This window comes from Chiloscyllium punctatum, chromosome 13 (assembly GCF_047496795.1).
Source record: "Chiloscyllium punctatum isolate Juve2018m chromosome 13, sChiPun1.3, whole genome shotgun sequence".
Classification (NCBI taxonomy): domain Eukaryota; kingdom Metazoa; phylum Chordata; class Chondrichthyes; order Orectolobiformes; family Hemiscylliidae; genus Chiloscyllium; species Chiloscyllium punctatum.
Window position 1 is genome coordinate 91,848,657 of NC_092751.1, and position 13,229 is coordinate 91,861,885.

Below are 13,229 nucleotides of genomic sequence, written 5' to 3' on the forward strand. Positions count from 1 at the left end.
CCTCTCGTCCTTCTTCGCCCTAATGAAAAAAGTCCTAGCTCCCTCAACCTTTCTTCATAAGACATGCCCTCCAGTCTAGGCAGCAGCCTGGTAAATCTCTCTGCACCCTCTGTAAAGCTACCACATCTTTCTGATAATGAAGCGACCAGAACTGAACACAATATTCCAAGTGTAGTCTAACCAGGGCTCTGTGGAGCTGCAGTATAACCTCACAGCTCTTAAACTCAATCCCCCTGATCATGAAAACCAACACACCATACACCTTCTGAACAATCCTATCAACTTGGGTGGCAACTTTGAGGGATCTATGGACATGGACCGCAAGATCCCTCTGTTCCTCCACACTGCCAAGAATCCTGCCTTTAACCGTATATTTCGTATGCAAATTTGAACTTCCAAAATTAGCCACTTCACACTTTTCCAGGTTGAACCCCATCTGTCACTTATTAGCCCAGCTCTGCATCATGTCAATGTGCCATTGCAACCTACAACAGCCCTCCACACTATCCACAACTCCACCAACCTTTGCGTCATCGGCAAATTTACTAACCCACCCTTCCACTTCCTCAAACAAGTCATTTATAACAATCACAAAGAGTAGAGGTCCCAGAACTGATCCCTGTGGAACACCATTAGTCACTGAGCTCCAGGCTGAATACTTTCCTACTACCACCCTCTGTCTTCTATGAGCCAGCCAATTCTGTATCCAAACAGCCAAATTTCCCTGTATCCATGCCTCCTTACTTTCTGCATGAGTCTACCATGGGGAACCTTATCAAACACCTTGCTAAAATCCATATACACCACATCCACTGCTCTACCTTCATCAATGTGTTTTGTCATATCCTCAAAGAATTCAGTAAGGCTTTGCCCCTTACAAAGCCATGCTGACTATCTCTAATCAAATTATGGTTTTCCAAACAGTCATAAATCCTGTCTTCCAGAATCCTCTCCAATAATTTGCCCACCACAGACGTCAGACTGACTGGTCTGTAATTCCCAGGGTTATCCCTATTCCCTTTCTTGAACAAGGGAATAACATTTGCCACCCTCCAATCATCTGGTACTACTCCAGTTATCAGGTGGAATGCAAAGATCATCATCAAAGATGCAGCAATCACTTCCCTCACCTCCTGTAGTGACCTTAGGTATATCCCATCTGGCTCAGGGGATTTATCTATCTTTTATGTTTTTCAAATTTTTCAGCACATCCTCCGTCTTAATCTTAACCTGTTCAAGTATATCACTCTGTTTCACACTGTCCTCATAAATGTCAAGGTCCCTCTCAGTAGTGAATACTGAAGCAGAGTACTCATTAAGGACCTCCCCTACTTCCTCTGACTTCAGGTGCAAGCCCCCTCTATTATCCTTGATTGGCCCTACCCTCACTCTGGCCATCCTGTTGTTCCTCACATAAGCCTTAGGGTTTTCCTTAATCCTACCTGCTAAAGCTTTCTCATGCCCCCTTCTAGCTCTTCTAAGTCCATTCTCATTTCCTTCCTGGCTACCTTGTAACCCTCTAGGGCCCTGTCTGCACCTTGCTTCCTCAACCTTAAGTAAACTTCCTTCTTCCTCTTGACTAGAAGTTCCACATCCCTTGTCACCCAAGGTTCCTTCACCCTACCATCCTGTCCTTGCCTCAGTGGGACAAACCTATCCAGCACTATCAGCAAGTGCTCCCTGAATAATCTCCACATTTCTGCCATGCATTTCCATGAGAACATCTGTTCTCAATTTAGTCATCCCAGTTCCTGCCTAATAGCATTGTAATTCCCCCCTCCCTCAGTTAAATACTTTCCCATACCATCTGCTCCTATTCCTTTCCATGACGATAGCAAATGTCAGGGAGTTGTGATCACTGTCACTGAAATGCTTTCCCACTGAGAGATCGAACACCTGGCATAGTTTATTGCCCAGCACAAAATCCAATATGGCCTCCCCTCTAGTCGGCCTATCTATATATGGCTTCAGGAACCCTTCCTGGACACATTTGACAAAAACTGCTCCATTCAAACTATTTGAACTAAGGACGTTCCAATCAATATTAGGGAAGTTAAAGCCACCCATGACAACAACCCTGTTACTTCTGCCCTTTTCCAAACTCTGCCTCCCAATCTGCTCCTCCATGTTTCTGTTGCCATGGGGTGGGGAGGGGGGGGGGGGGGGGCGAGTCTGTAGAAAACTACCAATAAAGTGACTGCTCCTTTCCTGTTTCTGCCTTCCACCCATAATGACTCTGCAGACAAACTGTCCTTGACAACCTCCCTTTCTGCAGGTGTTATACTATCCCTGATTAGCAATGCCACTCCTCCACCTCTTTTTACCTCCCCCAGCCCCTTCCTTTTGAAACATCTGAACTATGGAACATCCAAAGACCATTCCCGCCACTGTGATAACAACATCATAGTTCCAAGTACTGATCCATGCTCTGATCCACCCTCATTGCTGATACTTCTTGCATTAAAATAGACTCACTTCAGTCCATCACACTGACTGCACCTTTGTCCTATCAGCTGTCAATCCCTCCTCACAGACTCCCTGCATGCTGCATCTGCTTGTTCAATATCTACTCTATCATCTGATCTGTAGTTCCAGTTCCCACCCCACTGCCAATCTAGTTTAAACCCTCCCGAAGAGCCCTAACAAACCTTCCTGCCCAGGGTATCGGTGCCCCTCCAGATCAGGTGCAACCTGTCCTTCTTGTACAGGTCCCACCTTCCCCAGAAGTTATCTCAATTATCCATATACCTGAAGCCCTCCCTCCTACACCAGCTCTGCAGTCACATGTTCATCTGCACTCACTCTGTGTTCCTAGCCTCACTAGCCTGTGGCACTGGTACCAATCCTGAGATTACTCCTTTGCTTGTTCTGCCTTCTAGCTTCCAACCTAACTCCCTATATTCTCTCTTCAGGTCCTCCTCCCTTTCCCTACCTATGTTGTTGGTACCGATGTATACCACGACTTCTGGCTGCTCTCCCACCCTCTAATAAATCCTGTGGACTCGATCTGAGACATCCCTGACCCTGGCACCCAGGAGACAACATACGATCCAGGAGTCTCACTCGTGACCACAGAATCTCCTGTCTCTTCCTCTCACTATTGAATCCCCTATCGCTATTGCTCTCCTATTCTCCCCTCTTCCGTTCTGAGCCATGTAGTCAGGCTCAGTGCCAGACACCTGGCTGCTGTGGCTTTCTCCAGTAGGCCGTCCCCCAACAATATCCAAAGCAGTATACTTATTATTGAGGGGAATAGCCATTGGGGTCTCCTCTCTATCAGCCCCTCAGCCTCCTGAATGATCGAAATTTGTCCAGCACCAGTTCCCTAACGTGGTCTATGAGGAGCTGGGGTCGAGTGCGTTTCTCGCAGGCGAAGTCAACACAGACACTCGTGATGACCCTTATCTCCCACGTCCTGCAGGAGGAACATGCAACTGCCCTAGCCTCCATCCCCCTCTGTTCTAAAATGCCGAGAGAGATTGAATAAATGAACAAAAAACAACAAAAAGCCTTATCATACCAATCCTTCACACACGGTGTTTTTATTTGGTTAGAGGAGGAGGATGGGTGGGAGACACTACACATGCAGTGTGCTGGGTTTAGCCACAGCCCAAATATATCAGTTCATGTGCCCAGTAATCCCCGTGTCCACATCCACTCCTGTTGAGCTTTCACGAGGTAAGTCTTTAAGAGGAAAGCTTACATTCCTGGTCCTCGCTCTCACTGGTCCCGCAGCTGAGGAAGGAAGCTATCATTCTCAGTTTAAGTTGAGTTGCTGCTTGTATCTCAAGCTGGTTCCCTTTAGCCATCTGGCTCCGTTAACATGATCAAGAGATCAAGGCATTGCTTAAGTGAAAACTCTGCAATTGATGCATCTTGAGCCCTTGGAAACTTCTTTCACAAAGGGATCCTAACTGAGATGAACACCTCTTCTTTTGACCGTCCAACCTGCCTCATTTGTATGCTGGTATACTGTCTGCCACCATGTAGAGTTATTCAAAATCACGGGGGGTCAGGGCAGAGCAGATGGGAATCACTGTTCCCAGTTGTGGAAAACCCAGATCAAGTGAGCACAGGTATAAGTTAATTGGCAAAAGAAGCAACAGTGGTAAGAGGGAAAGGTTTATCACACAGTGTGTGTTTAGGATGTGCACTGTAATACCTGAGATTTTGTGGTGGAGCCAGATTTAATCGAGGCATTCAGGAAGGAATTGAGTTGTTATCTGAATAAGAACAATGTGCAGGGCTACCATGAGAAGGCATTGTTCAGAGAGCCAACACAGAGACAATGGGGCTGAATGGCCTTCTGAGATTCTGTTAAGTATCTGATGTATTCACTTGGTATTGTTTTAAAATAAAATGAAATTTTTGGTCACGAAATAAACTCATTCTTGAAATACCTCACTGTGTACACCTTTAGCTGTTGAAGCAATATTTGGAGTGTGATATAGAAACTGGTAAAGGAATGCAGTGTTTGTAACCTTTATTACTTGATTAGAGCCAGTGGAAGCTCTCACCCAGCTCAAATATTTACTTCACATGTAGACTGGATAGTGGGAACAGAGCAGCAATTTCTTGTCACATGTATTTGTACAAACAAAATACTGAAAGGCTTGATAAGCCGCCATCCCCACGGCACCTGTGTTAATGACCTAAGGCAGAGAAGAACGAGTAAAAATTAAAGCAAAGTTCATCTCCGATCAATTTCACTTCAGGGAAAAGCCAATTAAGACGACAAACCCTGCTTTCCCACCTTTTCAACCCAGAAGTCACGTGTGGATTGTCACCCAGAAGTCACGTGTGGATTGTCACCCAGCTGTAGATTTGACTGGATAGCGTATATTTTTCTTGTCACCTTTCCTTGTCCTTCAGAATGGAGGAGAATGTTTTTTTTAATTCATGTGTGTTTCCACAGGTTTGTGAAAGGCCCCTCATGTATCTATTAGATACTCCCGGGGTCTTTTCTCCACGTATAGAAAGTTTGGAAGTTGGAATGAAACTGGCACTCTGTGGTATGCTTTGACCTTCTGTGTTTATTAACAGAAACCTATGTGCAGCTAACATGTTATTATGGAGGTAAACACTGAGAACTGTGAACTAATATGATGTTAACCTTTTAAAAGTGCATGCAGGGCAAAATTTCCAATCAGCATTGGGCTTATATTGAGCTGACTGAGATTCTTTCTGCCGTCAAAGAACTAAAACCTGTTATTCGGTCTTTAAAAGATAACTTTTATTAGATCCTCCGTGCATTTTCTGTTGGAGTCATATCTGGCAGAAAGGAATGTGGTTGTGGTTGTTGGAGGTCAATCATTTCTGCTCCAGGACATCACTGCAACTTTCTCAAGCTAGGTATTTTCAAATCTGTGTTCAGAGATGTTATTACACAGCTCTGGAGCAGCTGGGACTTGAGCCTGGGTATCCTGGATCAGAGACAGGGAGACTACCACTTCACCACAACACCCCCTGGTTTCCCTAGCTAATGTCAAAGGCCCCGTCATCCTCAACACTTATAGAGTCATAGAGATGTACAGCACGGAAACAGACCCTTCGGTCCAGCCTGTCCATGCCGACCAGATATCCCAACCCAATCTAGTCCCACCTGCCAGCACCCAGCCCATATCCCTCCAAACCCTTCCTATTCATATGCCCATCCAGATCCCTTTTAAATGTTGCAATTGTACCAACCTCCACCACTTCCTCTGGCAGCTCATTCCATACACGCACCACCCTGTGAGTGAAAAACTTGCCCCTTAGGTCTCTTTTATATCTTTCCTCTCTCACCCTAAACCTCTGCCCTCTAGTTCTGGACTCCCTCACCCCCAGGGAAAAGACTTTGTCTATTTACCCTATCCATGCCCCTCATAGTTTTATAAACCTCTATACGGTCACCCCTCAGCCTCCGACGCTCCAGCCCTAGCCTATTCAACCTCTCCCTATAGCTCAAATCCTCCAACCCTGGCAACATCCTTGTAAATCTTTTCTGAACCCTTTTAAGTTTCACAACATCTTTCCAATAGGAAGGAGACCAGAATTGCATGCAATATTCCAACAGTGGCCTAACCAATGTACTGTACAGCTGCAACATGACCTCCCAACTCCTGTACTCAATACTCTGACCAATAAAGGAAAGCATACCAAATGCCGCTTTCACTATTCTATCTACCTGCGACACCACTTTCAAGGAGCTATGAACCTGCACTCCAAGGTCTCTTTGTTCAGCAACGCTCCCTAGGACCTTACCATTAAGTGTATAAGTACTGCTAAGATTTGCTTTCCCAAAATTCAGTACCTCACATTTATCTGAATTAAACTCCATCTGCCACTTCTCAGCCCATTGGCCCATCTGATCAAGATCCCATTGTAGTCTGAGGTAACCCTCTTCGCTGTCCACTAAACCTCCAATTTTGGTATCCTCTGCAAACTTACTAACTGTACCTCTTATGCTCGCATCCAAATCATTTATGTAAATGACAAAAAGTATAGGACCCAGCACCGATCCTTGTGCCACTCCACTGGTCACAGGCCTCCAGTCTGAAAAACAACCCTCCACCACCACCCTCTTTTACCTTTGAGCCTGTTCTGTATCCAAATGGTGAGTTCTCCCTGTATTCCATGAGATCTAACCTTGCTCACTTCATTAATTAACTTCCCTCCATCGTAAGGTCAGAAGTGGGATGTTTACTGATGATTACACCATGGTCAGCACCATTCACGACTCCTCAAGTACTGAAGCAGTCTAGGTAACATGCAAAGACCGTCTCGAACAATAGAAACGTAACCCGTGATAAAACAGAGAATGCTGGAGAAACTCAGCAAGTCTGGCAGCATCTGAGGAGGGAGAAACAGAGTTAACATTTCCATCTCGTGACCCTTCGTCAAAACTTTGGACTCTTCCAAGGAAGAGTCTTTGGACTTGAAATATTAACCTTATTTTTCTCTTCACAAATGCTGCCAGACTTGCTGTGTTTCTCAAGCATTCTGGTTTTATTTCAAGCATCTGTAGCCGTTTGCTTTCATGAAAATCTAACAATATTCCCTTGACACATAGTGGCATCACCAGTGGCATCTACAGATATTCACTCCCTCCATCACTGAAGCACAGTAGCAGCAGTGTGTACCAACTACAACATGCACTGCAGTAACTCACCAAGGCTCAGTAGATACCTTTCAAACCCATGACCAATGCCATCTAGAAGGACAGGGCCAGCAGCTACATTGGAACACCACCCTCTGAAAGTTCCCCTCCAAACCACTGACCATCCTGACTGGGATAATCTATTGCTGTTTCTTGGTATTACTGGGTCAAAATCCTATGGAATGTCCTCCCTCGTGACATTGTGGATGTAACGATGCCAAACAACCAGCAACAGTTCAAGGCAGCTCAGCACCTACCTTCGGGTGAGCTGTTAAACCTAAGATCTTGTCTGTAGATGTAAAAGGTCCCGTAGAAATATGGGAGTTCTTCAAGTGGGTCACCAATAACACTCAACCAATACTGAAGAAAAAAAAAATCTGGCTGTTCATCTCCTTGATGTTTGTGGACTCCTGCTGCCTGTTAACTAGCTGTCGAGCAGAGTGACTTCACTTTATTAGTACTCAATTGGCAATGAACTACTTTGGGTCATGAGCATATAAAAAGTGCCCCCTCAATGCAAGATTTTTCTTTCTTTCCTTCTTATTTAATAACTTTGTAATTTGCATTTCCCACAGGAACTATATTGGACCACTTGGTAGGAGAAGAAATAATTGCAGATTATCTACTTTTCACGCTGAATAAACAACAGAAGTTTGAGTAAGAGTTATTTTACAACCGCTTTTTGAAGTGGATTAATTCCTAACGGTACATACACTGGTCTGAATGTTGCATTTCCACATGCTGTACTCTGAATGGAAAGGTGTTTTTTTATAATACATACTCAGGATAATAATAGTTTGGATAGTTATGTCTAAATTGGGGCGAACACATCATTTAATTACTTCCTGTTTCATTCATCAATCAACTGATAAATATTCAGATTCTTTAATTGTAAGTCTGTCTGTCCCTCTGGCTCTAATATGTATATCCATCTTGATGGATAGGGCATTGAACATCACAGCACAGTACAGGCCCTTCGGCCCTCAATGTTGTGCAGACCGTGGAACCAATCTGAAGCCCGTCTCTCCTACACTATTCCATTTTCATCCATATGTTTATCCAATAACCATTTAAATGCCCTTAAAGTTGGCGATGGGCATGTACGAAGGGGATGCAAAGCTCGGTTCATTGTTGCATTCTCATTTGCATCATTTGGATGTACAAATGTGTACAAGAACCCCAGATCTGATTCACTCCGCTGTAAAATGCTGCTTCTTAGTAGCTAATCAGGTGGCTCAGCAACAACAGAGCTGGGGTGTGGGGAAATGCAAACGTAACATCCATTTTTCTGATTCTGCCTATCATCCTCCAGACCATCATACCTGAGATCCACTTTTGCTGGGTTTTCATTGAATTGATTTTCATTGAATGTTTGTTTGTGTGGAGAAACTGAGTGGCGGGAGGGGTGCAATCATTTACCCAGTGGAAGAAAATCACGCTGGTTCCTGTTTCTAACTACTGTTTATGTGCATGCTGCTTGGGAGTATGGTAACATTTAGTAAAGGTGAGATCAGGCAGTTCCACAGCCCAGTTCAAGCCTGCACATCTTTGGACTGTGGGAGGAAACCGGAGGAAATCCGCACAGACACAGGGCCAAAGTGCAAACTCCTCATAGGCAGTTCCCTGAGGCGGGAATGACTGGTGGGTTGCTCAGTTTATTACTACCACCACACCCAGAAACCACCTCCCCCTCCACAGCCTAGATTGTGTGCACAAATACCCTACTGTTTCAGAGTGCAGTACTGACCCAAGCCTGGCACTAAAAGGAAAACATTCATTAGCTGTTTGTGAAATAATTGAATTAGATTTGGGTTCAGATTATTCAAGAGGCTGCTGTGCCTGTCTTCCAGTTACGTTGAGCGGTATCAGCTGGGAGAGCCCTGTGATGATCTGCAGACTGTGCTCAAAAAAATAGCCGTCAAACTCGGCAAGACACAGAAAGTAAAAGCCATCACTGGTGTTGGTAGGTAGTGCATTATCAAACTTTTATTCCTAACTGAAATTAAATCCAACTTCCTTCGAAAAGTAAGAGATTCGTGCTGATAAAGTACACAATATCAAATCATTAAATCATTTCCTATGTTAGACTGATACTTACCTATTGTGATAGCATTGTATATTTAGATCAGATCGTTAAAAGCATGCATATTTTTTCCAGTTGAGTAATAATTCACACTTTGGAATGAAATACCCAAATCTGTTGGTGCCTCCTTATTAATGTTTGATGTGATTAGCTTCTGATGGCATTTAATTGAAGTTGTACTTGGCTGGATCGAAATTACTGCCTGTGCTGCAATTTCTAGGTGACATTAACATTCTCATGCCAAACTACAATGCAGCTGCATATGACTTCATCCGGGCATTCCGCAAAGGTGAACTGGGAAAGGTCATGCTGGATTGACATTAACGCATCTAGTTTTAAACAATGAAGAGCAGAACATCTTACCAAAGATTTGAGATGGCCAGTGTTCCATTGTGGGAAAGATCTGCATCACAGTGTATTGGAGCACTTCTTAAAACACCTTTCACGTCATGTGAAATACTAATACAAAAATGAAAGTTACCTGACTGATGAACGTGTGGAGCATGGCTGCTTTCTATTCAAAGTTCAAGGGTTTCATTCTCAGTGAGGTTTGGGAATGACAACCAAATAAAGCCGGGGACTCTTGTACAAATGCCAAATGTTTGGAAACAGCCTGAATATAATACTCATGACAAAAATAAAGAACCGAACAATAAATCCATCACTGCTGCCTTTTCAGATCAGGTAAAAACTGAGTGTAGTTTTGGTTAAAAATATGCGGTGTAGTTTTCTGCAAGTCGGTCAAGATATTGACGCAGTCTTCAATAAAACTAGGTTACACGAAGAAGTTTCACAATTGCCCCATTTTTAGTCAAAATTAAGAAATGACTAACTTTAATTGTTTTTTTGAATATTAGTTAACATAGCAAGTGCTGACAGTGTCACACGAAGATTTGATTTGAATAAATTAATGAACTTCAGTCATACGCCCAGGTTCATTATACTGGTTGCGTTTACATTATCAATATTCAGTCAAAACTTTAGACTCAGTAACTCCTTTCCATTTCATTGTCATCTTGTCTTTAGTATTTATCATTTTTAAGCAAGTATATATATTGTTAAATTATTTAATTCCATCTTTTGTAATATTTTCTTGCTGAATAGCTCCTCAGGAGCATATGTGCCCCATCACCACCCCTAACTTTTAGTTAATTATCTTTATTGTCCAAGATGAATAGTGGTCTGCTGTGTCAGAAGTGATTTTTGAAATGATTAAAGGTTTGCATTTGCATAAAACGTGGTCAGTTATTTTGGGATGTCCTCTATGTGACAAACTTAAATTTGTTCTGCATTGGCCTAGATTCATTAGATTCGTTCTGTGTCCACTGGAAATTGTTCCATTTCGGTCCCTTCAGTGGCATTAGACTCTTGGGGTTCACTCTTGTGTCCATCACACTGTACAGTTGAATATGGAATGTATCACAATGCATTTAGATTCTTTTATCTATTCTGGGTGCAGCAGCCGTTATTTAAATCAATATGAGACAGCACTAAAATCACATTATGAAGTTTAATGCATTGAATTTCTGAATTCACTTTAGTTTTAGTGCAAGTCCAAATGACCTGTAATTCCCCTGTGGCAGCTAGAAGACACCCAGTTACCTTTGTGAAAATAACAAGTGGGTATAGTCCACTTACTAAAGGGATCGTGAAAGGTATGCTCATGTCCCCTCACGTTCCAGGTTGTGAATACTGTGGAGATTTTTAAAAATACATTCAGCTCAAACATCAAACAAATTTACAGTAGGTAATGATGTGCTTTATCATGAAGCATGAGGCATCTTAACTCGATCACTATTTGTGTATTTCTGCCTCATTTGATGCTGTGTATAAAATATAAATTATGGAAAAGAGTAAAATAAAAATTAATTCAAGCAATTTTGAATCCATCACAACATTTGGCAACAATAGTTCCTTTCCCCTGCCCTATCATTGCTGCTTCCATTTTGTACTTTAACATGTCATAGAGATGCACAGCTTGGCAACACACCCTTCAGTCCAACTCACCCATGCCAACTAGATATTCTAAATTAATCTAGTCCCATTTTCCAGCATTTGGCCCATATCCCTCTCTATACCCTTCTTCATGTACCCATCCAGATGCCTTTTAAATTTTGTAATTGTACCATCCTCCACTACCTTCTCGGGCAGTTCATTCGATATGTGCACCACCCTCTGCATGAAAACATTTTCTCTCTCACCTTAAACCTGTGCCTTCTAGTTGTGGACTCCCCCACCCCTGGGGAAAATACCTTTAGTATTCACCTTATCCATGTCTCTCATGATTTTATAAACCTCTATAAGGTACCCTCTATAATCCTTCATCATTCCAGGGAAAATAACCCCATCCTATTCAGCCTGGCCCTCCAGCTCAAATCTTCTAACACTGGCAACATTGTTGTAAGTCTTTTCTGAACACTTTCAGGTTTCACAACATCTTTTCTATTGCAGGAAGATCAGAATTGAATGCAGTGTTCCAAAAGTGGGCTAACCAATGTCCTGTGGAGCCGCAACATGACCTCCCAACTCCTATGCTGAATGAACTGTCCAATATTATCCTGACTGCCTGTGGCTCCACTTTCAAGGAACTATGCACCTGCACCTCAAGGTCTCTTTGTTCAACAACACTCCCCAAGACCCTACCTTAGGTGTATAAGGCATGCCCTGACTTGCCTTACCAGTGCTATATTAGGTCATTGTTACAGCATAGTTTAAACAATGCCAGTGAATCTGCTTTCATATATAGCCATCATCAGAAACACTTAAAACAAACATTGTCAGATCTTGAGTGTAGTAATCTAAAACAGAATCATTTGACAACCTTATTTATATTGTCTTTCTTCAGTATTAATGTGATCTCAGCTTCTGCAAACAGTCCATTATTATCAGATCCTAGTACACAGCCGTTCCTTTATTGCAGTTCAGATTCAACATCTCAAAATGTGGAGGACGTTAATTAAAGGACGAGAGAATACTCACTTCCTCCTTTAACCTGTTCTCTTAAAAAAAACCCTATCACTGGCATCCACAAATCACTAATTGTTGATTTTATTTCAGCATGTCTCCTCATGTTCTCAGACATGGTGGTGTCCTGGGCTTTGGGAGCCTTTGTAATTCACCAAAAAAAGCTTCAATTTTAGAAAAAAGTCAGCTCCTGAAAACTGTCTAAGTAGACAGATATATTGGCATGGAGGAGACAATAGTCTGTGACATTACCCAACCTCTGAGATTGGGAGTCACAAGCTTCTAAACAGGAATGGCTGCCGTGAAACCCCAAATGAACACTAACAGTCTAAGAATCTTTTAAGTCTTTGTTTCTTCCTATTTTTGTTGGGTGTGGCCTAACACAGAACTTTGAGGCCTGATTGCTGGTACCAAAAAAAGTTCGAGACAAAAAAATCCTGCAAATGCTGGAATCCAAAATAGACAAGCAGGAGGCTGGAAGAACACAGCAAGTCAGGCAGCAGCAGGAGGTGGAGAAGTCAACATTTCGTGTGTAACCCTTCTTCAGATTCCAAAGAAAGATTAGATTACTTACAATGTGGAAACAGACCCTTCGGCCCAACAAGTCCACACCGACCCGCCGAAGCGCAACCCACCCAGACCCATTCCCCTACATTTTACCCCTGCACCTAAAACTATGGGCAATTTAGCTTGGCCAATTCATCTAACCTGCACATTTTTGAACTGGGGGAGGAAACCCACGCAGACATGGGGAGAATGTGCAAACTTGACACAGTCAGTTGTCTGAGGCGGGAATTGAACCCGGGTTTGCTGGCACTGTGAGGCAGCAGTGCTAACCACCGTTCCAAGGCCTGTTATAAGTTTTTTAAACACTGTAGTTGAAACAATTCCCATCATAATGAACTTCTCTCTATAACCACGGTAAAATCAAAAGCTAAGCCCTCTACCATTGGTCAGTAGCTGAAGCTGCCCCCAACCTCTAGGGTTTCAGCAAGTTTGAGGCAATAAAGTGGGATCAGACTGGGGAAATGTAAAACTCACAGC

At 43.0% G+C, this 13,229-nt stretch overlaps 1 protein-coding gene across 1 annotated transcript in view; it reads left to right on the plus strand.

Moving 5' to 3' along the window:
* Positions 1-10,457, plus strand: part of mtg1 (mitochondrial ribosome-associated GTPase 1) — a 30,985-nt gene extending 20,528 nt beyond the window's left edge. Inside the window, exons 8-11 of the mRNA XM_072583233.1 lie at positions 4,916-5,012; positions 7,714-7,795; positions 8,989-9,101; positions 9,442-10,457. Of these exons, the coding sequence (XP_072439334.1) occupies positions 4,916-5,012; positions 7,714-7,795; positions 8,989-9,101; positions 9,442-9,539 (390 nt within the window). The 3' untranslated portion in view covers positions 9,540-10,457. The remainder of the gene's footprint in view (positions 1-4,915; positions 5,013-7,713; positions 7,796-8,988; positions 9,102-9,441) is intronic.
* Positions 10,458-13,229: the final 2,772 nt, after the last annotated feature.